At 49.0% G+C, this 27,658-nt stretch overlaps 1 protein-coding gene across 2 annotated transcripts; it reads left to right on the forward strand.

Annotated features, from left to right (window-relative positions):
- FLAD1 (flavin adenine dinucleotide synthetase 1) lies at positions 1-27,658 on the forward strand. Of its 2 annotated transcripts, none has more exons than XM_069768776.1 (9): positions 1-568; positions 11,290-11,485; positions 22,839-23,598; positions 23,922-24,069; positions 24,140-24,238; positions 24,628-24,817; positions 24,892-24,965; positions 26,389-26,520; positions 26,602-27,658. In XM_069768776.1, the coding sequence occupies exons 2-9, from the start codon at positions 11,309-11,311 to the stop codon at positions 26,612-26,614; spliced, it is 1,593 nt and encodes a 530-aa protein (XP_069624877.1). In that variant the 5' UTR covers positions 1-568; positions 11,290-11,308; the 3' UTR covers positions 26,615-27,658. The 2 variants fall into 2 exon arrangements, with proteins under 2 accessions (XP_069624877.1, XP_069624868.1); XM_069768767.1 differs by having other exon boundaries at positions 436-568; positions 26,389-26,525.

A 27,658-nucleotide genomic window follows, 5' to 3' on the forward strand; every position in this document is an offset into this window, starting at 1 on the left:
GGTCCTCTCCTCGCACTGCTCTATGGTGCAGCCTCTCGGTCCTCTCCTCGCACGGCTCCATGCTGCAGCCCCTCCGTCCTCTCCTGGCACGGCTCCATGGTGCAGCCCCTCAGTCCTCTCCTCACAGTGCTCCGTGACGCAGCCCCTCGGTCCTCTCCTCGCACTGCTCTATGGTGCAGCCTCTCGGTCCTCTCCTCGCACGGCTCCATGCTGCAGCCCCTCAGTCCTCTCCTCGCACGGCTCCATGGTGCAGCCTCTCGGTCCTCTCCTCGCACGGCTCCATGGTGCAGCCCCTCGGTCCTCTACTCACACGGCTCCATGCTGCAGCCCCTCGGTCCTCTCCTCACACTGCTCCATGACGCAGCCCCTCATTTCCGTCCTCTCCAGCAAGGCTCAACACAACGTGAACGCAGCCTCCTGCTATCAGGTCTCATTCTGACAGCCTGACACTGTCACTGGACTAAAGAAAGCCCCGCCCCTTCCGGTGACATAAATACCTCAAAAATTCAACTCCGTTCTAGTCACTTCACTACCTGGCTCGGAGTCCTCAGTGGATCCCCGGAACTAGGTGAGGATTGGAAATCGTGCAGGACACAGAGCGGTACACCCGATAAACTGACTGCAGCTGTTTACTGACTGCACACAACATACTAACTGTATACTGCTACGCCTCCTGTACTTTATATACTGACTGTATACTGCCCCTGTACTCTACATACTAACTGTATACTGCTACGCCTCCTGTACTTTATATACTGACTGTATACTGCCCCTGTACTCTACATACTGACTGTATACTGCTACGCCTCCTGTACTTTATATACTGACTGTATACTGCCCCTGTGCTCTATACTGACTGTATACTGCCCCTGTGCTCTATACACTGTATACTGCCCCTGTGCTCTATACTGACTGTATACTGCCCCTGTGCTCTATACTGACTGTATACTGCCCCTGTGCTCTATACTGACTGTATACTGCCCGTGCTCTATACACTGACTGTATACTGCCCCTGTGCTCTAAATACTGACTGTATATTGCCCCTGTACTCTACATACTGACTGTATACTGCCCCTGTGCTCTATACACTGACTGTATACTGCCCCTGTGCTCTATACACTGACTGTATACTGCCCCTGTGCTCTATACACTGACTGTATACTGCCCCTGTGCTCTATACACTGTATACTGCCCCTGTGCTCTATACTGACTGTATACTGCCCCTGTGCTCTATACACTGACTGTATACTGCCCCTGTGCTCTATACACTGACTGTATACTGCCCCTGTGCTCTATACACTGACTGTATACTGCCCCTGTGCTCTATACACTGACTGTATACTGCCCCTGTGCTCTATACACTGACTGTATACTGCCCCTGTGCTCTATACACTGACTGTATACTGCCCCTGTGCTCTATACACTGACTGTATACTGCCCCTGTGCTCTATACACTGACTGTGTAATCCCCCCTTTGCTCTATACACTGACTGTATACTGCCCCTGTGCTCTATACACTGACTGTATACTGCCCCGTGCTCTATACACTGACTGTATACTGCCCCTGTGCTCTATATACTGACTGTATACTGCCCCTGTGCTCTATACACTGGCTGTATACTGCCCCTGTGCTCTATATACTGACTGTATACTGCTCCTGTGCTCTATATACTGACTATACTGCTGCTGTACTCTATATATTGACTGTATACTGCCCCTGTGCTCTATACACTGACTGTATACTGCCCCTGTGCTCTATGTACTGACTGTATACTGCCCCTGTGCTCTATATACTGACTGTATATTGCCCCTGTGCTCTATACACTGACTGTATACTGCCCCTGTGCTCTATACACTGACTGTATACTGCCCCTGTGCTCTATACACTGACTGTATACTGCCCCGTGCTCTATACACTGACTGTATACTGCCCCTGTGCTCTATATACTGACTGTATACTGCCCCTGTGCTTTATATACTGACTGTATATTGCCCCTGTACTCTACATACTGACTGTATACTGCCCCTGTGCTCTATACACTGACTGTATACTGCCCCTGTGCTCTATACACTGACTGTATACTGCCCCTGTGCTCTATATACTGACTGTATACTGCCCCTGTGATCTATACACTGACTGTATACTGCCCCTGTGATCTATACACTGTATATTTCACTGTATGCTATCCACTGACTGTATACTGCACTGTACTCTATCCACTGACTGTATACTGCACTGTACTCTATCCACTGACTGTATACTGCACTGTACTCTATCCACTGACTGTATACTGCACTGTACTCTATCCACTGACTGTATACTGCCCCTGTGCTCTATACACTGACTGTATACTGCCCCTGTGCTCTATACACTGACTGTATACTGCCCCTGTGCTCTATACACTGACTGTATACTGCCCCTGTGCTCTATACACTGACTGTATACTGCCCCTGTGCTCTATACACTGACTGTATACTGCCCCTGTGCTCTATACACTGACTGTATACTGCCCCTCTGCTCTATACACTGACTGTATACTGCACACTATACACTGACTGTATACTGCCCTTTACTCTATACACTGACTGTATACTGCCCCTGTGCTCTATATACTGACTGTATACTGCTCCTGTGCTCTATATACTGACTGTATACTGCTCCTGTGCTCTATACACTGACTGTATACTGCACTGTACTCTATACACTGGCTGTATACTGCCGCTGTGCTCTATACACTGGCTGTATACTGCCCCTGTGCTCTATATACTGACTGTATACTGCTCCTGTGCTCTATATACTGACTATACTGCTGCTGTACTCTATATATTGACTGTATACTGCCCCTGTGCTCTATACACTGACTGTATACTGCCCCTGTGCTCTATGTACTGACTGTATACTGCCCCTGTGCTCTATATACTGACTGTATATTGCCCCTGTGCTCTATACACTGACTGTATACTGCCCCTGTGCTCTATACTGACTGTATACTGCCCCTGTGCTCTATATACTGACTGTATACTGCTCCTGTGCTCTATATACTGACTATACTGCTCCTGTGCTCTATACACTGACTGTATACTGCACTGTACTCTATACACTGACTGTATACTGCCCCTGTACTCTATATAATGACTGTATACTGCACTGTACTCTATACACTGACTGTATACTGCACTGTACTCTATACACTGACTGTATACTGCCCCTGTGCTCTATACACTGACTGTATACTGCACTGTACTCTATACACTGACTGTATACTGCCCCTGTGCTCTATATAATGACTGTATACTGCCCCTGTACTCTATATAATGACTGTATACTGCACTGTACTCTATACACTGACTGTATACTGCACTGTACTCTATACACTGACTGTATACTGCCCCTGTGCTCTATACACTGACTGTATACTGCACTGTACTCTATACACTGACTGTATACTGCCCCTGTGCTCTATATAATGACTGTATACTGCCCCTGTACTCTATATAATGACTGTATACTGCCCCTGTACTCTATATAATGACTGTATACTGCCCGTGATCTATACACTGACTGTATACTGCCCCTGTGCTCTATATACTGACTGTATACTGCCCCTGTACTCTATATACTGACTGTATACTGAACACTATACACTGACTGCATACTGTCCTGTACTTTATATACTGACTTCCTTTTTTTGGAAGTGCATTGAACAGCAAGGTGGATTGTAGCTGAGGGGAAAAAGAAAAAAAATCTTTAAATCTTCAGCTTAGCGAGTGTGACTTGAGCGTAAGTGTGAACGGCGGTATGTGTGACTTGTGATTCAGTGAAGAGGTATTTGGAAAGCCTTTAACGAATACCTGTGTGAATTGCTGAATTGGGAGTAGCTATATTCACAAGGGGTTAACTTAGGGGACTTATAATTAGGGGTTTAGAAGGGGCAGCTGTTTGGGGTTCAAGTCTTTTTTGGAAGTGCATTGAACAGCAAGGTGGATTGCAGCTGAGGGGGAAAAAAAATCTTTAAATCTTCAGCTTAGCGAGTGTCAACAAGCTGAGTGTGATCTGAGCATAAGTGTGAATGGCGGTAAGAGTGACTTGTGATTCAGTGACTTTGGATTCAGGGAGTTTCCAAGGGAGGAATTACTGAATTGCTGTCTGTATTTTATTAATACTTTGCATTTTTTTTTTTGTTTTTTTATTTAACGTGTCTGTGTGGTGCAATCCCCATTAGGAAATGTGCTCCACTATTGTTAATGCCATCCAGTGCACATCTTGCCACATGTATGCAATCCTTGAGCAGCCGGTCAAGGGTGCATACTGCTGTGCGAGATGTGAGCACGTTGTGCATTTGGACGCCCAGATTCTGGATCTAAATGTGCAGCTGGCAACACTGAGATCCATTGACAATATGGAAAGGAGTCTTCTGCTCACTGAGCAGACGCTCAATGGGATAGATGAGGGGATGGTAGGATGGAGCTGCAGGACAGTGAAGTAGCAAGCTGGGTGACAGTTAGAAGGCCGGGTAGAGGGAAGAGTGCCAGGGAGGCTAGTCCTGATCTGGCACACCCCAATAAGTTTGCTAAGTTGGCAGATGAGGGGGGTGCCAGTACAGGGGTAGCACTGCTGCAGCCAGGCATGTCCTCTGAAAGCCTGAGGAGTGACTGCTCCAGTAAGTAGGGAAATAGGAGAGCAGGGCAGGTGAGACAGGTGCTGGTAGTGGGGGACTCAATTATTAGGGGAACAGATAGGGCAATCTGTCACAAAGACAGGGATCGTCGACCGGTGTGCTGCCTATGGGCGCTCGAGTCCGACACATCGCTGATCGGGTGGACAGATTACTGGGAGGGGCTGGTGAGGACCCAGCGGTCATGGTGCACATTGGCACAAATGCCAAATTAGAGGTAGGTGGAAGGTTCTTAAAGATGATTTCAGGGAATTAGGCTGCAAGCTGAAAGCAAGGACCTCCAACGTAGTATTTTCCGAAATACTGCCTGTACCATGTGCCAAGCCAGAGAGGCAACGGGAGATTAGGGAGGTTAATAAGTGGCTCAAGAATTGGTGTAGGAAGGAGGGGTTTGGGTTCCTGCAGAACTGGGCCGACTTCTCAGTTGGCTACAGGTTCTACGCTAGGGACAGGCTGCACCTCAATGGGGAGGGTGCAGCTGTGTTGGGGGAGAAAATGGCTAGAAGGTTGGAGGAGTGTTTAAACTAGGGATTGGGGGGGAGGGTATTCAATTTACAGGAGGGGAAGATAGTGCAGACAGAGACCTGGGCACAAATAAGGAAGTTGGGGGTGGCGGTGGCATGAGGGGTGGGCTTAGAACAGTTAATAATTTAAGAAAGAATAGAGGTTCAGAGAGATACATAAAGTGCATATATACTAATGCCAGAAACCTCGCCAACAAAATGGATGAATTAGAATTAATGTTGGTGGAGCATAATTATGACATGGTGGGGATATCTGAAACATGGCTGGATGAGTGCCATGACTAGGCTGTTAACTTGCAGGGTTATAGTCTGTTCAGAAATGACCGAATGGATAAGCGAGGGGGAGGGATGTGTCTGTGTCCTTAAAACCCATCCAGCGTGATAATATAGGTGAATCTAATGAAAATGTAGAGTCCCTGTGGGTGGAGATAAGGGGAGGGGGAAAAAATAATAAATTACTGATAGGGGTTTGTTATAAATCTCCAAAAATAATGGAAGCAATGGAGAATATCCTCGTAAAGCAAATAGATGAAGCTGCAACTCAAGGGGAAGTCATTATTATGGGGGACTTCAACTATCCTGAAATAGATTGGGGAACAGAAACCTGCAGTTCCAGCAAAGGTAACCGTTTTTGACAACTATGAGAGACCATTACCTTTCACAACTGGTTCAGGACCCAACAAGAAGGGGGGCACTGCTAGACCTAATATTAACCAACAGGCCAGACCGCATATCAAACATAAGGGTTGGGGGTCACTTTGGGAATAGTGATCACAAAATAAGTTTTCATGTATCCTTTAATAAGATGTGTAGTAGAGGGGTTACAAGGACACTAAACTTCAGGAGGGCAAATTTCCAACGGATGAGAGAGGATCTTGGTGCAATTAACTGGGACGATATCCTGAGACACAAAAATACACAAAGAAAATGGGAGACGTTTATTAGCATCCTGGATAGGACCTGTGCACAGTATATACCGTATGGGAATAAACATACTAGAAATAGGAGGAAACCAATACGGCTAAATAGAGCTGTAAGGGGCGCAATAAGTGACAAAAAAGAAAGCATTTAGAGAATTAAAGGAAGTAGGTAGTGAGGAGGCATTAAATAAATACAGAAAATTAAATAAATTCTGTAAAAAGCAAATCAAGGCAGCAAAGATTGAGACAGAGAGACTCATTGCCAGAGAGAGTAAAAATAATCCCAAAATATTCTTTAACTACATAAATAGTAAGAAACTAAAAGATGATAGTGTTGGCCCCCTTAAAAATAGTCTGGGTGAGATGGTGGATGAGGATGAGGAAAAAGCCAATATGCTAAATGACTTTTTTTCATCAGTATTTACACAAGAAAATCCCATGGCAGACAAAATGTCTAGGTGAAATGGTGGATGAGGAAAAAGCCAATATGCTAAATGCCTTTTTTTCATCAGTATTTACACAAGAAAATCCCATGGCAGACAAAATGACTAGTGATAAAAATTCCCCATTAAATGTCACCTGCTTAACCCAGCAGGAAGTACGTTGCGTCTAAAAATCACTAAAATTGACAAACCTCCGGGCTCGGATGGGATACACCCTCAAGTACTGCAGGAATTAAGTACAGTCATTGATAGACCATTATTTTTAATCTTTAAAGACTCCACAATAACAGGGTCTGTACCACAGGACTGGCGTATAGCAAATGTGGTGCCAATATTCAAAAAGGGGACAAAAACTGAACTCGGTAATTATAGGCCAGTAAGCTTAACCTCTACTGTGAGTAATATCCTGGAGGGCATTCTAAGGGATGCTATGTCGGAGTATCTGAAAAGGAATAACCTCATGACCCAGTATCAGCACGGGTTTACTAGGGACCGTTCATGTCAGACTAATCTGATCAGCTTCTATGAAGAGGTAAGTTCTGGACTGGACCTAGGGAACCCAGTGGACGTAGTGTATATGGACTTTTCCAAAGCTTTTGATACGGTGCCACACAAAAGGTTGATAAATAAAATGAGAATAATGGGATTAGGGGAAAATATGTGTAAGTGGGTTAAGAGCTGGCTCAGGGATAGGAAATAAAGGGTGGTTGTTAATGGAGCACACTCGGACTGGGTCGCAGTTAGCAGTGGGGTACCACAGGGGTCAGTATTGGGCCTGTCAGGATTCCCTGACCGCTGCCACCAATTTGTCAGGATTCCCTGACTGCTGCCACCAAGTTGTCACGATTCACACTGTGACCGTCGCCCCTACGTCACGGATCGGGGTGACTTTAAGCCAACAGACGGCTATCACATGTGCAGGGGGGCTTATCTTAGTTATCCCTCCACTTCACAATGTGATGAAAAAACACACACAAGGCTATTGACCTCTTAGTTTACAGCAGGGGCTTATTCTAGGTATCCCACTGCTCTGCAATATACCACGAACTGCAGCGATTTATGTATATCCCGCTTACAGTTCCCCTTAACACTTGCAGCTCTCTGGCGCCCCACTTACACTCAGGTCAGATGTGGTACTGCACCTGGGGTAATTAGTCACCAGAAAGGCTGCCTGCTATGTACTGGCTATTGGGCACGCTGCAGCGACGCGATAAACTACTCCCACTCAGGCAGGAACAATAATTATCAACGCCGCAGTCGCTACAACATCACCCCAAAAGCCTGCACACTATCGCTGCCACCAGCTTCGATTAAACGGGTCCGAAGCTAACCCAACACAGTACCGTATTTCCCTTCAGGAGACTTAGGGTACAGTTTAGAACAGGAGAACAAACTAGTATTAAATAATAAACCCCATCAAAAGTTTCAGGCAGTGTTTTATCAAAATATTTTATAAAGATGTTACAAATGAGACAATTGCAAATATGTACAAGGTAATTATAACATAAAGGGGATTAAAGGGAACCTGTCACCCTGAAATTCGCGGGTGAGGTAAGCCCACCGGCATCAGGGGCTTATCTACAGCATTCTGTAATGCTGTAGATAAGCCCCCGATGTTACCTGAAAGAGGAGAAAAAGACATTATTTTATACTCACCCAGGGGCGGTCCCGCTGCTGGTCAGGTCAAACGGGCGTCTCCGGTCCGCTGCGGCGCCTCCCATCTTCATTACAAGACGTCCTCTTCTGATCTTCAGCCACGGCTCCGGTGCAGGCGTACTTTGCTCTGCCCTGTTGAGGGCAGACAAAGTACTGCAGTGCGCAGGCGCCGGGCCTCTGACCTTTCCGGCACCTGCGCACTGCAGTACTATCCTCTGCCCTCAACAGGGCAGAGCAAAGTACGCCTGCGCCGGAGCCGTGGCTGAAGATCAGAAGAGGACGTCTTGTAATGAAGATGGGAGGCGCCGCAGCGGACCGGAGACGCCCATCCGACCTGACCAGCAGCGGGACCACCCCTGGGTGAGTATAATATAACATCTTTTTCTCCTTTTTCAGGTAACATCGGGGGCTTATCTACAGCATTACAGAATGCTGCAGATAAGCCCCTGATGCCGGTGGGCTTACCTCACCCGCGATTTTCGGGGTGACAGGTTCCCTTTAAAGGAGAAAAGATAACACTCACATGTTCTCAGTTCATTGCATTGCAGGCAACCATACGTCCCAGTTCATTGGACGTGCTCAGGGCTCTTCCAGGAGAAGACAAGAAATCAAGAAGACTGAGCTGGGGATCTTGGCAGACAGTTATAGCTTCAGCCTGTGACATCCCAGAAAGGGGTTGGATCACATCGTCCCTCCTACCTCTTCAGTCTAACTAAACTTTAAACTATTTTATCTACTTTCTATAACTTCGCTACAAAACATGTCATAGTCATAACAAACCCAGCATTCATCTCGGATTAACGTGGGCATTCTACTGAGATCAAATATGTCCTATCTGGGATACATATTTACATAGAAATCCCTACTTCTTTACCAGATAGAGTTAGAAGCCCGTGTTTAGAGGGATGGACAGATCCACCGAGGGAGAGTAAGAATATATATTTTCGTGTTCTTAACGTAAACGGTTTGCATAATATCTTACAAAAACAGAACAAAGAACTTCCATGGATTTCTGGAAACTTCTATTTTGATACAGGAAAGAAATATATCTTTCAGTTAGCCATTAAAAGGTATCAACCACTGAGGACTCTCAATTCTAAATATTTTGGAAACTTCTAGACACTTCTAAACAGTTCTCTGCTAGAGGAAGATTTGAGCCTAGTCGTAAATATCTTTCAGCCATAAAACTTCCCCCAGTACATTGACACGGCAGCTCTTGGCTGAGTGAAAGGGAAAAGGGAAGGGGGTGCTTTTTTAGCCCGTAGCCTGCTAACAAGAGAAACTACTTATATGATATTTCATACCATATCGTGACAGGGCCCTCTTCTTTTTTAACATATTTATTAATGACCTTGTAAGGGGCATTCAGAGCAGAATTTTAATATTTGCAGATGACACTAAACTCTGCAGGGTAATTAATACAGAGGAGGACAATTTTATATTACAGGATGATTTATGTAAACTAGAAGCTAGGGCTGATAAATGGCAAGTGAGCTTTAATGGGGATAAATATAAGGTCATGCACTTGGGTAGAAGTAATAAGATGTATAACCATGCGCTTAATTCTAAAACTCTGGGCAAAATCGTCAATGAAAAAGACCAGGGTGGATGACAAACTCATATTCAGTGGCCAGTGTCAGGCAGCTGCTACAAAGGCAAATAAAATAATGGGATGCATTAAAAAAGGCATAGATGCTCATGAGGAGAACATAATTTTACCTCTATACAAGTCACTAGTTTGACCACACTTAGAATACTGTGCACAGTTCTGGTCTTCGGTGTATAAGAAAGACATAGCTGAACTAGAGCGGGTGCAGAGAAGAGCGACCAAGGTTATTAGAGGACTGGGGGGTCTGCAATACCAAGATAGGTTATTACACTTGGGGCTTTTTAGTTTGGAAAAACGAAGACTAAGTCTGCCATCACACTAGCAGTATTTGGTCAGTAATTTACATCAGTATTTGTAAGCCAAAACCAGGAGTGGGTGAGAAAGGCAGAAGTGGTGCATATGTTTCTGTTATACTTGTCCTCTACTGTATTTGTTCCACTCCTGGGTTTGGCTTACAAATACTGACCAACTACTGCTAGTGTGACGCCGGCCTTAGAGGTGATCTTATTTTAATGTATAAATATATGAGGGGACAGTACAAAGTCCTTTCTGATGATCTTTTTAATCATAGACCTGAGGCAGGGACAAGGGGGCATCCTCTACATCTGGAGGAAAGAAGGTTTAGGCATAAGAGCAGTGAGAATATGGAACTCTCTGCCGTACGATGTTGTAATGAGTGATTCATTACTTAAATTTAAAAGGGGATTGGATACCTTTCTTGAAAAAGTATAATGTTGCAGGGTATATATACTAGATTCCTTGATAGGGCGTTGATCCAGGGAACTAGTCTGATTGCCGTAAGTGGAGTCGGGAAGGAATTTTTTTCCCCAAAGTGGAGCTTACTATTTGCCACATGGGTTTTTTTTTTTGCCTTCCTCTGGAACAACATGTTAGGACATGTTAGGTTAGGCTATGGGTTGAACTAGATGGACTTAAAGTCTTCCTTCAACCTTAATAACTATGTTACTATGACTGTATACTGCCCCTGTACTCTATATACTGATTGTATAATGCCCCTGTACCCTATACTGACTGTATACTGCACTGTACTCTATATACTGACTGTATACTGCACCTGTACACTATACACTGGCTGTATACTGCCCCTGTATTCTATATACTGACTGTATACTGCACACTATACACTGACTGTATACTGCCCTGTACTTTATATACTGACCGTATACTGCCCCTGTACTCTATATACTGGCTGCTTACTGCCCATGTACCCTTTACACTGACTGTATGCTGCTCCTCTCCTCTACTCTACTGTACTGGCTGTATACTGCCCCTGTACTCTATATACTGACTGTATATTGGCCCTGTAGACTTTACCTGTACGTAATTTATTTTTACAATATTTCCCCAGTACAGTATATACTTGTAGCTGGTGTCTGGTGATGAAGGGGTTGCCTCCTCCACCTCCGGACCTTTGTTCTTTAGCTCTTTTTTCCTTTCCAGGGGCCCATTGTGGTGGCTTATGTGGGGCTGCGGTGGTGTGCGGCTCAGCAGAGAGATCTGCCGGTTGGGGCGGGTGCAGGCTCATCTTATGTCTTCTAACAACTTCTGCCAGCCATTGACCTCAGTGGAGGGCAGCGTGCTTGAAAATGGGGCTGTCACTGCTGGCATCATCATCATCGGTGATGAGATCCTAAAGGTAAGTGCCTATCCGGCGTGGCGGCAGTCACATATGTCACACCTTAATCTGCCCCGGGCAGTAACAGGAGAGGCCCAGGTGTCGAGGTACTCAGACTGTCCAGTGGGTGGAGATGTGAGAGTGGAGAGGAGCTCCACTGTACATGTCCGCTCCTCTGTGCACAACTGCTCTACCATATACCGTGCACGGCCGATCCCTTGCCTTCTGTGCAGCATAGACAGTATCACCCTCTGCCCCCTGCCTGTGTCAGTCCAGAGGGTGGAGCGCCCCCTGCCTGTGTCAGTCCAGAGGGTGGAGCGCCCCCTGCCTGTGTCAGTCCAGAGGGTGGAGCGCCCCCTGCCTGTGTCAGTCCAGAGGGTGGAGCGCCCCCTGCCTGTGTCAGTCCAGAGGGTGGAGCGCCCCCTGCCTGTGTCAGTCCAGAGGGTGGAGCGCCCCCTGCCTGTGTCAGTCCAGAGGGTGGAGCGCCCCCTGCCTGTGTCAGTCCAGAGGGTGGAGCGCCCCCTGCCTGTGTCAGTCCAGAGGGTGGAGCGCCCCCTGCCTGTGTCAGTCCAGAGGGTGGAGCGCCCCCTGCCTGTGTCAGTCCAGAGGGTGGAGCGCCCCCTGCCTGTGTCAGTCCACACGGAAATGTTAGACGTTCTGTTCATGAGTGGGCAGTCTGTAGACTGCAAGGACCCCGCTATATGTCACCTTTGCGTCTTCCCACCCACAATTACTGTGTAATAACAATATTACAAGTACGCTAACTGATGGGTGAAGGTTGTTCACAGCCCTATTAACTTTTATTTTCCTTTAACAATAAGAAAGACACTTAACTTTCTTACACCACGCTCATCGCCAAATGCCCTGTTGTATGTTCACAGGCAAGTCAGCTAACAAGCCATAACGTAACCATGTGTCTTTTCTTTCATTTAATGCCACGGAGGATTATGTGTCCCTACACTGGACTGTGACCCCCAGCCATCAACCTCAGTGCCTGTATGACTCCATCCTGGAGCCCGGACAGGAATATATCTGTTAAATGCACGCTGTCAGGCTGTAGCAGTGCGGCATTTTCTCCTTCCAGTTGCCGATGACGTATGACGACGCCCAATCTCTCCCTTAGAATTTTGATATGCGAGCGTTGATTGTCCTCCTAGTGTGCTTGATGGCCGTGCTGTTTCTGGCTCCTTGCCAAACTGCCCTAGGGACAATTTCAAACCACACGAGGACGGGTTCAAGAATGAAAGCGCTCCATGTCAAACCTCATCATGGTCATCAGCTCCGCTGCCTTGTATGAGCTCGGGTCATTACCAGGATTACTGGACCCATTGCTTCTCTTGCAATGTCAACAACTTCAGGGTTAACTCCAATTTCACTCGATCTGCAGGGACAGGGGGAGTGGTACTTCAGCCCGGATGGGGGGGGTGTGTGGCTTCACCCCCCCCCCCTCGTGGCTACGATCGCTCTGATTGGCAGTTTCACTTTCAACAGCCAATCAGAGCGATTTGTAATATTTCACCTATGAAAACTGTTGAAATATTACTATCCAGCCATGGCCGATGCTGCAATATCATCGGCCATTGCTGGAGACCGCGATCTAACCCTCCGTTCGGTGCTCTGCTGCTTTCCTCTCCACTCCAGTGCCCTGACCCCCCCCCCCCCGCTGTCCGATCCCACCCTCCGTACCGCTGGAGTCCCGGAGTTCCGTCGGGCACCTTCAATGGGCGCCACCATCTTCCAAAATGGCGGGCGCCTGCGCAGTGCGCCCGCCGAATCTGCCGGCCGGTAGATTCGTTACAGGTACATTTTGATCACTGTGATGGGTTATATCACAGTGATCAAAATAAATGGTAATTAAAGCCCACCCTTATCACCCCCATAGGTAGGAAAAATAATGAAATAAATAAAATATATTTATTTTAATTTTTCCACTAGGGTTAGGGTTGCAATTAGGGTTAGAATTAATAATAATAATAATCTTTATTTATATAGCGCCAACATATTCCACAGCGCTTTACAGTTTAACAGTTTCAAACACAAAAGTCATAAGTAACAACGTTGACAATACAATAATTAAAGCGAAATAAGACGACCCTGCTCGTGAGAGCTTACAATCTACAATGAGGTGGGGGAGATACAAAGTACAGGTGTGTATTTACAATGATGTATTTACAATGATGGTCCAGCCATCTTCAGGGGATCACACACACTTTGATTAGTGAACGTGATAGGCCGCTCTGAACAAATGTGTTTTGAGCGAGCGCCTTAAACTATGCAAATTGTGGATGGTCCTAATATCTTGGGGTAGAGCATTCCAGAGGATTGGCGCAGCACGGGAGAAGTCTTGGAGTCGGGAGTGCACACAGTGCGGATTTGGCTGCGGATCCGCAGCGGATTGGCCACTATGGATTCGTGGCAGTTTTCCATCACGTTTACAGTACCATGTAAACCCATGGAAAACCAAATCCACTGTGCCCATGGTGCGGAAAATACCATGCGGAAACGCTGGGTTGTATTTTCCGCAACATGTCAATTCTTTGTGCGGATTCCGCAATGTTTTACACCTGCTCCTCAATAGGAATCCGCAGGTGAAATCAGCACAAAAAACACTAGAACTCCGCAGTAAATCCGCAAGTAAAATTCCGTGCGTTTTACCTGCAGATTTTTCAAAAACAGTGCGGAAAAATCCGCACACGAATCAACAACGTAGGCACATAGCCTTAGGGTTAGGGCTGGAACTAGTTAGGGTTGGAATTAGGGTTAAGATTAGGGTTAGGGGTGTGTTGAGGTTAGGGTTATTCTTGTGGTTAGGGTTAGGGTTGGTTGTGTGTTTGGGTTAGGGTTGGGGTTAGGGTTGGGATTAGGGTTAGGGTTGGGATTAGGGTTAGGGTTGGGATTAGGGTTAGGGGTGTGTTGGGGTTAGGGTTGTGATTAGGGGTGTGTTGGGGTTAGTGTTGCAGTTAGAATTGAGGGCTTTCCACTGTTTAGGCACACCAGGGGTCTCCAATCACGACATGGCGCCACCATTGATTCCAGCCAATCATGCATTGAAAAAGTCAAATGGTGCTCCCTCCCTTCCGAGCCCCGACGTGTGCCCAAACAGTGGTTTACCCCCACATGTGGGGCATCGGCGTTCTCAGGAGAAATTGTACAACAATTTTGGGGGTCTAATTTCTCCTGTTACCCTTGAAAAAAAAAAAATGGGGGCTAAAAAATTATTTTTTGTGGAGAAAAAAGATTTTTTATTTTCACGGCTCTGCGTTATAAAATTCTGCGAAGCACTTGGGGGTTCAAAGTGCTCACCACACATCTAGATAAGTTCCTTGGGGGGTCTAGTTTCCAAAATGGGGTCTCTTGTGGGGGGTTTCTACTGTTTAGGTACATCAGGGGCTCTGCAAACGCAATGTGACGCCCGCAAACCATTCCATCAAAGTCTGCATTTCAAAACGTCACTACTTCCTTTCCGAGCCCTGACGTGTGCCCAAACAGTGCTTTACTCCCACATATGGGGTATCAGCGTATTCAGAACAAACTGGACAACAACTATTGGGGGTTCAGATTCTCGTGTTACCCTTTTGAAAATAAAAAATTGCCGGCTAAAAAAATCATTTTTGAGGAAAAAAAATTATTTTTTATTTTCATGGCTCTGCGTTATAAACTTTTGTGAAGCACTTGGGGGTTCAAAGTGCTCACCACATATCTAGATAAGTTCCTTGGGGGGTCTAGTTTACAAAATGGGTTCACATGTGGGGGGTTTCTACTGTTTAGGCACATCAGGGGCTCTGCAAACGTAACATGACACCCGCAGACCATTCCATCAAGTCTGCATTTCAAAAAGTCACTACTTCCCTTCCGAGCTATGCCATGCGCCCAAACAGTGGTTTACCCCCACATATGGGGTATCAGCGTACTCAGGAGAAACTGGACAACAACTTTTGGGGTCCAATTTCTCCTTTTACCCTTGTGAAAATAAAAAATTGTGGGCTAAAAATAATTTTTGAGGAAAGAAAAATGATTTTTTATTTTCATAGCTCTGCGTTATAAACTTCTGTGAAGCACTTGGGGGTTCAAAGTGCTCATCACACATCTAGATGAGTTCCTTGGGGGGTCTAGTTTGCAAAATGGTGTCACTTGTGGGGGAGTTCAAATATTTAGGCACACAGGGGCTCTCCAAACATGACATAGTGACCGCTAACGATTGGCGCTAATTTTTCATTCAAAAAGTCAAATGGCGCTCCTTCTCTTCCTAGCCTTGCCGTGTGCCCAAACAGTGGTTTATCCCCACATGTGAGGTATCGGTGTACTCAGGAGAAATTGCCCAACAAATTTTAGGATCCATTATATCCTGTAGCCCATGAGAAAATGAAAAAATTGAGGCTAAAGGAATTTTTTTGTGGGAAAAAAAAAAGTACTTTTTCATTTTTACGGATCAATTTGTGAAGCACCTGGGGGTTGAAATTGCTCACTATGCATCTAGATAAGTTCCTTGGGGGGTCTAGTTTCCAAAATGGGGTCACTTGTGGGGGAGCTCCAATTTTTAGGCACACAGCGGCTCTCCAAACGCGACATGGTGTCCGCTAAAGATTGGAGCCAATTTTTCATTCAAAAAGTATAATGGCGCTCCTTCCATTCCGAGCCCTGTTGTGCGCACTCAGGACAAATTGTACAACAACTTTCAGGGTCCAGTTTATCCTTTTACACTTGGTAAAATAAAGAAAATTGTTGCTAAAAGTTCATTTTTGTGACTAAAAAGTTAAATGTTATTTTTTCCTTCCATGTTTCTTCTGCTGCTGTGAAGCACCTGAAAGGTTAATAAACTTCTTGAATGTGGTTTTGAGCACCTTTAGGGGTGCAGTTTTTAGAATGGTGTCACTTTTGGGTATTTTCAGCCATATAGACCCCTCAAAGTGACTTCAAATGTGAGGTGGTCCCTAAAAAAAAAATGTTTTTGTAAATTTTGCTGTAAAAATGAGAAATCGCTGGTCAAATTTTAACCCTTATAACTTCCTAGCAAAAAAAAAAAATTTGTTTCCAAAATTATGCTGATGTAAAGTAGACATGTGGGAAATGTTATTTATTAACTATTTTTTGTCACATAACTCTCTGGTTTAACAGAATAAAAATTTGTGAAAATTGCAAAATTTTCAAAATTTTTGCCAAATTTCCGTTTTTTTTCACAAATAAACGCAAAAATTATCGACCTAAATTTATCACTAACATGAAGCTTAATATGTCACAAAAAAACAGTCTCAGAATCGCTAGGATCCGTTGAAGCGTTCTTGAGTTATTACCTCATAAAGGGACACTGATCAGAATTGCAAAAAAATGGCCAGGTCATTAAGGTCAAAATAGGCTGGGTCATGAAGGGGTTAAACATTTCCAGAATAATGCTTGAATCCGGTACCTTAATAATGGGGAGCCATCTAAATTGGACAAGAAAAACTGCCCCTGTCTCTAACCATTAAGTGTTAATGAATTTACCTGGGCACACTGAGCCATCCACTGGGTGTAGTAGTACCTGGGTGCCCCTGCTCGTTTGTTCTGGTTTTGATTTGCGTATACGGAGACGTATCACATTATTGGCCATGACGGCGTCTTCACACAATAAACCACCGCTCGTGCTATTCTTTGTACTAATCCGTAGCGCTCCAAAAAGGGTACCCCAAACGCGTCAGACGCGAGTGTCTCCTCAAATTGGGAACAGCGTGTATATCAGCTTTGAGGGAAATTATGCGACCCAGGAAGGATAAAGACATGGGGCGGCTACATCCCCTGCTAGGTTGTGTTCGTCTTCACCCTTTCCACGTCTGTCTAATAATGAAAGCTTTTGTAACATTTGCCCAACCTAACAATTGGAAGTAAAACGTCACCCCCGATAATCGCTGATGTTCCCGATATACCCTTATTAGTGAGCTGCAAACGAAAATCAATGGTAACATCCAGTCTGGATTTTTAACTACTGTCCACAGGCCTGTCTCCGACCAAGAGGACGACTCCCATGCCTCACCATATGCCAGGTCAGCGGGGCAACGGAAGGACAAACTAGTGTCATCAACTGTTCACTATCGCTTCCCAGGGGGAGATGGGGGCAAGGGGAACCCGACGGGTGGGCGATGGGGAAGAGTTCTCTGAACACCTGCTAATCGAAATGTGCAATAGCAATGGCATTATTAGCCTCCGGTACATGGCGAGCCCGGTGCCATATATTGTACATTATTACATAGCAGTGCTAATCTGCAGAGAAGACCCAGTGCAGGAAGCCAAGAAGAAGACATTGTTTATGTAACGGGTGACATTGACGTCATCCATCTGAAAACAAACTTTCATATTTGTCAGGTGCCAACTCCAAAGTTCTATTGCTGCGACTATAGAAAAAAGTTTGAGAAGGTCTTGGTTTTGGCATAGTCCTTGTTTTTTCCAGTATGCTGGCTATGTGCCCGCACACCACTGTTTGCTGAAAACCACTACAAAACCCCCACATACATCGGCTCCTGTGAGTAATGTTAATTTTTGGTCACATAAAGCATATGTGACCATTTAAATGAAGCCAAGAAAGTCTTCCAAACTTCTAGATCAGCACATAGGACCTGTTGATCCTTAGGGTATGTGCACACGTATTCTTGAGGATTTGTGAAAACTGCAGATAAAAGGCACTGTGTGTTACCTGCGGATTTCCTGTGGAATTACCGTGGATTTACTGTGGTTGTTGTGCAGATTCCACTGCGGTTTTACACCTGCGGTTTACCGGTCTTCCAGTGACCCTAGCAAAGACTACATCTGCGAGAGGGCCACCCTCCACATGGAACAGAAACCCTCCATCACATTAAGTTTTTTTTTTTTTTTATAGATTTTATCAATAGGCAGGCGGAAAACCTTTACTATGGTGTCGATTTTTATTCCTAGAAAAGACTGTGTCACCCTAAAAAAACAGTCAGACCAGTTGACAGAAATTTCACTAGCCATGTTCCAGCTCCTGCTGTGCCACCACTCTGTCAGGATGTACAGGTAATAAGCGAGAGGCCGACTCAATGTCAGATTCCACTAGCCGTGCTCCAGCTTCTGCATCCCGCACCATTGCCACCGCTCTGTCAGGATGTACAGGTAATAAGCGAGAGGACTAGCCGTGCTCCAGCTCCTGCATCCCACACCAGTGCCACCGCTCTCTCCAAGGATTTACTGGTAATAAGCGAGAGGCCGACTCCATGTCAGATTCCACTAGCTGTGCTCCTGCATCCTGCACCAGTGCCACCACTCTGTCCAAGGATGTACTAGTAATAAGCGAGAGGCCGACTCCATGTCAGATTCCACTAGCTGTGCTCCTGCACCAGTGCCACCGCTCTGTCCAAGGATCTACTGGTAATAAGCGAGAGGCAGACTCCATGTCAGATTCCACTAGCTGTGCTCCAGCTTCCACACCAGTGCACCGCTCTGTCCAAGGATGCATATGACACTGAAGCTTCCACCATTGAAATCCCGACATTGACAGAATCCCCTTTAGGATACGAGAGATGATGAATAAGACCAAACATGAAGAGTCTTTTTTGTAATGACACCCGACGGGGAAATTCTAAAGTTTGGAAAAAGGGTCTTGAAAAGGAGTGGCCATTCTACCCAGTGTGACCTCTTTATCAATCTTATTACAGAGAATATCCAGGTGTTCACGAGTAGATTTTACATTTTTTGCACAAATAATCAAATTATTTGCGGTAGTTTAAACGGGATGAAGAAACCGTACGTAAAGCCAAAGCGTAACTGACTGGCCGCCTTTGTTAGGATACTGGTCTAACTACGGACCCCATCGCGACTACGCTCAACGGGGTCCTTGAGGGGGTTTGGTTGGTAGTTTTACTGCGGGGCGAGGACACCGTTCCACGGGATGGGATCCCCCACATGCGGAGCATTCGTGCTTGTATTTGCACAGTAAATAGAAGCGACAGTGTCCCTCGTTGAACAACCAACAGGCATACGACCACTGAGTTTTGGCCTGTTGTGGGTTGTCCAGTAGTCGCTGCTGGAAAGGGAAAGTGCTTTTGGGACAACATAAGGCGCAGCCATACATCGATTGCCTTTACCCTCCAGCCAGTTTCTGGTTGTAGGGCAAACCGCCTCGGAGCTCCTTGTCATATCACCACTAGGCGGTGCCGTCATGGGCTTTATACGAGTTGTATATCATGTCCTGATATATGACTAGTTCTGAGCAACATTCCGGGGGCTTCTGACCCATAACACAGCCTAGAACTGCAAATGATGGCAACCAATTGGTTATTGTTTTTCCACCTTTTGCCTATGTCTATGAAACGGCCTCTGGACTGACCTCCTTTCCTTGTCCACAGTATGTGGATCCACGGGAATTAGAGACCAGATATCGATATGATCATTATTCCAGATTTTATTTCTGCCCTCTTCATCTAAGTGAGAGCCAAGTGGGATATTACCGCAAAAAATGCGTCTTTATGCATGCTAGCTAACGGGGAAATCACTTTATTAGTGGTCATTACTGAGCCGGAAGGCGTGGATAATTGCTCTCCTAAGTTACCAAATCAGCACTATCATTTGTTTTCTGAGCCTGATACAAGGCACTCACCCATGTCTGCAGCTGGAGGAAGGACTCCAATGGATGGTGGAAGGACTCCGAGGGATGGTCTACACCTGTCCTGTCTATGGGGAGGGGTGGAAGAGGTAGCGGCAACAAGGTTACCATCAATAGGGATATTAGGACGGGGCAGCAGCAGAAGGGGTTAATGAATGCTTGTGTGCTTGGACATCACTGCATGGGAAGCGCTGGTGTGAGAACAGTGCAATAGGGCTGACTAGAAGCTGCAGGGGCTGTATTTATTTCTACAGGCAGCGGGTTACTGGGGTCCTCACCAGAGCCTGATGTGGAGCTGCTGTTTCTGGATCCCATGGCAGGTGATACAGGGACCAGAGCCGTAAATATAGCTGGCTATGTGGTTTTATGGTGGGCTGAGCTGAGTGATGGCTGCTGCGGCTGATGTGGGAGTGCAGGGATCAGTAATGGCGTAGAGATTTGAAAATTGCCACCAATTTGCTGATTAGGGGCGGGGACAGAGTGGGCGGGCACATGGCGCCTGCGAGTGCTTCTGGCTGGAGCTGGGAAGTGCTCTCTCAGGCGCTCAAGAGGACGGGAGTGCCTCACAGACCTCCCGGTCTTCGTGCTGATCCCTAGCTGCCGGCGACTAGTGTGTATATGCTGGGACGGGCGGTAATTAGCTAGTGATGGGGGGGAAACGCAAACACCAATGGCAGGGGGATAGAAAGCGGCAGGACAGGAAGGTGAGCACTGAGCCCTGCGATGAGGGCTTGCAGCCAGTATTTGCCTTCCTGCTCTGCTCTGGTACACAGTACCTCAGTGAAGGAGTTTGCCATCTTCTTTCTCTAGACAGCGCTGCACAAGCACCCCCCCCGGACCCGAGGGGGAAGAGGAGGAAAACAACTTGGTGCCCACTTAAATACTAGGAAGGGGCTGTACTAGAACCCATTACTCCACCCGCTCCACTTATCCAGAGCCTGCCGCTCCACCCACTCCCCTCATCCAGAGCCCGCTGTTCCACCCACTCTCTTCTTCCAGAGCCCGCCGCTCCACCTTCTCTCATCATCTGGAACCCGTTGCACTGCATGCTTCTTTCATCTAGAGCCCGCTCCACATGGTCCCCTCCTCTAGAGCGCTGTTCTCCACCCTATCCCCTCATCTAGAGCCCGCCACTCCCCTCATATAGTCTACAGCTCCGTTCATCTAGAGCACGCCTCTCCACCCTCTACCTTTTATCTAGAACCCACTGCTCCACTCTCTCTTTTTCATCTAGAAGTTGCCGCTTCACCCGCTCCCCTCATCTAAAGCCCGCCTCTCTGTGTGGCACCCTCATCTAGAGCTACTGCTCCACCCTTGTGTCTTCATCTAGAATCCGTCTCTCTGCTTGCTCCGTCATCTAGAGCCCGCCGCTCCACCCTCTTTATCTAGAACTCCCCGCTAGCCTCATCTAGAGCCCGCCGCTCCACCAGCTCCCTCATGTAAAGCCCTCTGCTCCACCCTCTCCCCTCGTTGATAGACCGCTGCTCCACCCTCTCCCCTTATCTAAAGCCCTCTCGAGAGCCCTTCACTCTGCGAGCGCTCCTCATCTAGAACTCACCAATCCTCCTGTGGAAACTACTTGTGGTCCCCTCACCTAGAGCCACGCACTCCCTTTATCTAGAGCGGCTGGTTCTTTGATCTGAATCCCTCCTCTTCATGTGGTTCCTTCATCTAGAATCCCCCACTCCCTTCATGTAGAGTGCACCTCTCCACTCGCTCCCCTCATCTACAGCCTACCGCTCTGCGTGTTCCCCTCATCTAGACCCACCACTCTGCACACTTTCATCATCTAGAGCCCGCCACTACTCACACTCCCTTATGTAGAGCCCACCACTCCAGCTGCTACCCTCATCTATAGCCCACCATGCGTTCCCCTTAATGCGTTCCCCTCATCTAGTGCTAGCCACTCCTCGCTCCCCTCACCTAGATGCTACTGCTCCACGCGCTTCCCACTTTTAGGGCCCACCACTCCACTCACTCCCCTCATCTAGAGCCCGCCACTCCACCCACTCCCCTCATCTAGAGCTTTCCACTCGCTCCCCGCATCTAGAGCCCACCGCTTAGTGCGTTCCCCTCATCTAGTGTCTGCCACTCACCTCGCTTCCCTCATCTAGAGCCCTCCGCTCAGTGCGCTACACTCATCCACGCTGCGTGTTCCCCTAGCTCTTGGCTCCTCATGCTTATCTCATCGAAAGCCCGCCGCTCTGCACACTTCCCTTATCTGGAGCCCACCTCTCCTCACATAGTCCCTTATCTAGAGCCTGCCACTCCATCTGCTCCCCTCATCTAGACCCCACTTCTCAGTGAATTCTCCTCATCTAGAGCCCACCACTCCACTTGCTCCCCTCATCTAGTGCCCTCCACGCCACCTGCTCATCTAGAGCCTACCGCTCTGCGCCTCCCCTCATCTAGAGCCCTCCACTCCACCCGCTCCCCTCATCTAGAGCCCTCCACTCCAACGGCTCCCCCTCATCTAGAGCCCGCCACTCCTCAGTTCCCTTATCTAGAATCCGCCACACCAGCTGTTCCCCTCGTCTAGAGCCCACCGCTCAGTGCGTTCCTCTCATCTAGAGCCTGCCACTCCACCCGCTCCCCTGATCTAAAGCTGTCCGCGCCCTAGCTTTTGGCTCTTCGTGCTGACCTCATTTAGAGCCCGCTGCTCTTCACACTCCCCTCAGTCCCTCAGCCGTGCGCAGCTCTGACATTTCCTGGAGGCCGGGCTGAGTTTTGGATGCTGCTGTGCTACCACTTAGTAATGTTGCCCCCTTTTCTCGCCTCATTTAGGGCCACACTCAGGACACAAACTCCTACTTCATATGTAAGAAGCTTCGCTCCATTGGGGTGCAGGTGAGCAGGATCTCGGTTATCCCAGATGATGTGGACATCATAGCGGGGGAGATTTCGGCATTTTCCTCCCGCTACACCTACGTCCTGACTTCCGGTGGGATCGGCCCCACACACGATGATGTCACCTTCGAGGCTGTAGCTAAGGCTTTCGGAGAGGGGGTCTTCCCGCACCCAGAGATGGTCTCCCTGGTGCAGAAATTCTTCGGGAAGTCAGAGGCCTGGTGCCCTGAAATGAAGCTGGCGCGGATTCCCATCTCCTCCAAGCTGAACTACGGCACGGACAAGCGCACCGGCGACTGCTTCAAGTACCCGTTGATCAGCGTGCATAATGTCTACGTCTTCCCCGGCATCCCTTCCCTGATGGAGCGTGCTCTGGAGGGACTGGACCACCTCTTCCGTAATGACAAGACGCATTTCTACTGCCGTGAGATTTTCGTCAATGCCGATGAGTTGTCCATTACCGCTGTCCTGGAGGAAGCCAACACCTGCTACCGTAGGCACGTCAGCCTCGGCTCTTACCCCGACTGGGGCAACAATTACTACAGAGTGCAGCTCACCCTGGACTCGGATTCAGAGCCCCGTCTGGAGGAGGCCTATAATTTCCTAATCCAGCGCCTCCCCCCCGGTGTGGTGGTGCCTTTTGTCAGAGACCCCATGTCCAAGGCGTCAGCAGAGGTATACCAGCTGGCGCAGTCAGGTAGGTGTGCCCCACCCTTGCTGTGTTTTATATACTCCCCATCCGAACTACTAAAGGGCTGGCGACCCATCCTCATCCTAGGATGGGAAGTTCTGTGGAGTAGACCCATACATGGTTTCTGTCCCGTGCCCAGCTGGTTTATTACAATGTGGCAATCCTTCAGCTGGAAGAACTGTTCCTTGTGTTTCTTCCTGCTGACAGCAAATACAGGTCTTTCAGGTAGAGCAAAAACTCTTCTAAAAAGCTGCTGAAATGTTGGTAGTGCTTCTGATTGAGCTTGACGGGCCTGGGGTCTCTGCTGTTAACCCTTTCTGTGTGGACAGGGTCTCCTCTTGGAGGGAAGGTCCGGGCTGCGCTCCAGACGGTGGAGGACTCACTGGATCAGTACTGCCTGGATAATATGTGTGTGGCGTTCAATGGCGGCAAGGACTGCACCGTGCTGCTGCACCTGTACCACGCCGCTGTGCAGAGGTGAGAGGGAGGCTCAGCGGGAGGATGTTGAGACTCGCCAGGAGCTCACCCGCCTCTGCTTCATCTGCAGGCGCTATCCGGAGCATAGGGACAAGCTGCAGGCTCTGTACATTCGCATCGTATCGGCCTTCCCAGAGATGGAGCAGTTCATGCAGGACACTACCAAACGGTCAGTGCATCGGAGTCATCACAACCCCATATCGCAGTCCAGTTAACTGGAGCTGAGCTGCGTGTTGCTGGTGCTGTGCTGCTTATTACCTGGTGCTATGTTGCTGTGTTGCTCAGTGCTGCGCTGCGTGTTGCCCGGTGCTGCGCTGCGTGTTGACCGGTGCTGCATGGTGCTGTGTGTTGCGTGTTGTTGGTGCTCGTGCTGGTGCTGTGCTGCGTGTTGTTGGTGCTCATTTTGCTGTTGCAGTGCTGCATGTTGGTGGTGCTGGTGCTGTGTGTTGCATGTGCAGGACGTTGCTATTGCTGTGCTGGTCGTTGTTGTGCACCCTCTGTATCCACTAACGCTCCGCTCCCCTTCGGCTGAGCTGCTCACTTTCCCCTTCCCCGCAGGTATAGTCTGCAGATCTACACCATTCAGGGGGATATTAAGCAGGCACTGATGGACCTGAAGGCGGAGCAGCCGCAGCTGGAGGCCATTCTGATGGGGACCCGCCGCACCGATCCTTACTCTCGCTCCCTGACCCCAATGTGTATGACGGATCCCGGCTGGCCCCAGTACATGCGTGTGAACCCCCTGCTGGTGAGTGAGCGGCCGCTGCTGGCCATGTGGTGGGAGCTTTTTGTTACGTGTGACTGACGTGTGCATCTCTGCAGGACTGGTCGTACCGCGACATCTGGGAGTTCCTACGGACGCTCTACATCCCCTACTGTATCCTGTACGATAAAGGGTGAGCTGCTCCTGCCCGCTCCATTCCTGTCTGCGTCGCTCTGTTCCTACCCACACTACTCCTGTCCTGCCTGTGCCTCTCTGCTCCAGACCTGCCTGCACCTCTTCGATCCTGCCTGCTCCATTCATTCCTGCTCCAGTCCTGCCTACTTCGCTCCTGCTTGCTCTCTTCATACCTACGCCACTTTGGACCTGCCAGCATCGCTCTGTTCCTGCCTGCTTTGCTCTTGCTCGCTCCGTTTATGCCTGCGCCACTCCAGACTTGTCCTGCCTGCTCCATTCATGCCTTCACCACCCCGATTCTGCCTGCGTCTTTCCGCTTCTGCCTTCTCTGTTCTTGCTTATTCTGCTCCCATCCTGCCTGCACTGCTCTGCTCCAGCCCTCACCGCTGTGGTCCTGCCTGCTCCTGTCTACTCAATTCATGCCTGCTCCGCTCTGAAACTGCCCGCACTGCACCAGACCTGCCCACACTGCTCCAGTCCTGCCTGCATTGCTCCTGCTTGTTCTGTTCAATCCTATGCCGCTCCAGACCTGCCAGCATCTCTCTGCTCCACTCCTGCCCGCTCCGGTCCTGCCTGCACTGGACCTGTCCGCACCGCTCCAGTCCTGCATGCTCTGCTCCTGCCCGTTCCAGTCCTGCCTGCGCCTCTACGCTCCAATCATGCCTACTCTGCTCCAGACCTGCCTGCGCCACTCCGTTCCTGCCTGTGTTGCTCCGCTTCAATCATGCCTGCTTTGCTCTTTACCTGCCTGCACCGCTCCAGTCCTGCCTGCGTTGCTCCTTCTTGTTCCATTCATGCCTATGCCGCTCCAGGTCTACCCACACCGCTCCGTTTCTGCCTGCGCTTTTCAGCTCCAATCATGCCTGCTCTGGACCTGCTTGTATAGCTCCAGTCCTGCCTCCTCCGCTCCAGTCCTGCCTGCATCGTTCCTGCTTGCTCTGTTCATACCTACGCCGCTCCCCACCTGCCAGCATCGCTCTGTTCCTGCCTGCTCCGGTCTTGCCTGCTTCGCTCTGGACCAGTCCACACCGCTCCAGTCCTGCCTGCATCGCAACTGGTTGTTCCATTCATGCCTATGCCCCTCCAGGCCAGACAGCATCGCTCTGTTCCTGCCCGCACCCTCTGGTTCTGCCTGCGCCTTCTCCTATCATGCCTGCTCCGCTCCAGACCCGCCCGCACCGCTCCAGTCCTGTCTGCGTGGCTCCTGCTTGCTCTGTTCATACCTACGCCGCTGCGGAACTGCAAGCTTCTCTCTTTCCTGCCTGCTTCGGTCTTGCCTGCTCCGGTCTCACTTGTTTCACTCTTGCCTGTGCCTCTCCGCTCCTGCCTTCTCCGTTCTTGCCTGTGCTGCTCCCATCTTGCCTGCACCTCTCCGACCCTGCCCGCACCTCTCCGATTCTGACCCCTCCTCTCTCTGCCAGGTACACATCTCTGGGTAGCACAGCGAACACCACCAAGAACCCGGCTCTGCGGTACATCACCCCGGCGGGTGTGGAGAGCTTCCACCCAGCCTACATGCTGGAGAACGAGGAGGAGGAGCGCACGGCCAGAAAGTAACGTATGCCTGCTGCTGCCTGTGTGTGCCGCCTTCGCCCGCTGCCTGGCCTCACTCTCGCTCTGTGATCTCTCCCCAGTCTGCAGGAATAGATGCCACCCCAGGAACCTACGCAGCGGGGGTGGGGTGCATGTCACATGCCAGGGACCTGCTCGCTGACCCGGGGTAATGCCGCTGTGTCAGCACTGTGTCAGCGGCGGCACACGAGGGGCTCCTCCCTCCGCAGACACTGGCACTTTCCTGCTGCTGAGCCCTCACTCTGCCCTCAGCTGATATATTGCCCCCTCACTGCTGTCAGCCAGATGATGATCCCTCGAAAGAGACAGCACTGTGCTGTGGCCCCGCTGTGCCAGGCCGAGCCGCATCGGTCCGTGATCCCATTTGCTCCGTTTTCCATGGGACAGATGCTTCAGAGTATGACGCTGCCGGTGCCTCGCTACAAGAACGTGATGGGCATGAACCTCGGGTACAACGTGCTGCAGAGCCTGAAGGAGTGCCTGTACTTCCTGCTGTGCTGCTGGTGTATAAAGGAGCTGCTGGACTAGTGGGTATGCGTGTGCTGCTCTCACCAAGGAGACCCTGCAACGACACCGGGCCCTCACTACGGAGACCCTGCACCGACATGGGCCCGCACAATTGAGACCCTGCACCGATACGGGCCCACACTTGAGACTCTGACCTGACATTGGGCCCGATCTGTGGAGACCCTGCACCAACACTGGACCCACAATATGGAGACACTGCACCGCACCAGGCCCACACTATTGAGACTCTGCACCGACACCGGGACCGCACTATGGAGACCCTGCACCGACACAAGCCCACACTATTGAAACTCTGCACTGACATTGGGCCCGCACTATGGAGAGCCTGCACAGGCCCTATGGAGACCCGACACCGGGCCTGCACTATGGAAACCCTGCACCGCAGCAGGCCTGCACTATGGAGACCCTGCACCGACACGAGCCCGCCCTATAGAGACCCTGCACAGACACGAGGCTTGCCCATATGGAGCTCCTGCACCTCATCAGGCCCGCACTATTGAGACTCTGCACCGACACCACGCCCGCACTATGGAGACCTTGCACTGACATCGGGCCCTCATTATGTTGTAATAAAGCCTCTTCAGAACATGA

This window comes from Ranitomeya imitator, chromosome 1 (assembly GCF_032444005.1).
Source record: "Ranitomeya imitator isolate aRanImi1 chromosome 1, aRanImi1.pri, whole genome shotgun sequence".
Lineage (NCBI taxonomy): Eukaryota > Metazoa > Chordata > Amphibia > Anura > Dendrobatidae > Ranitomeya > Ranitomeya imitator.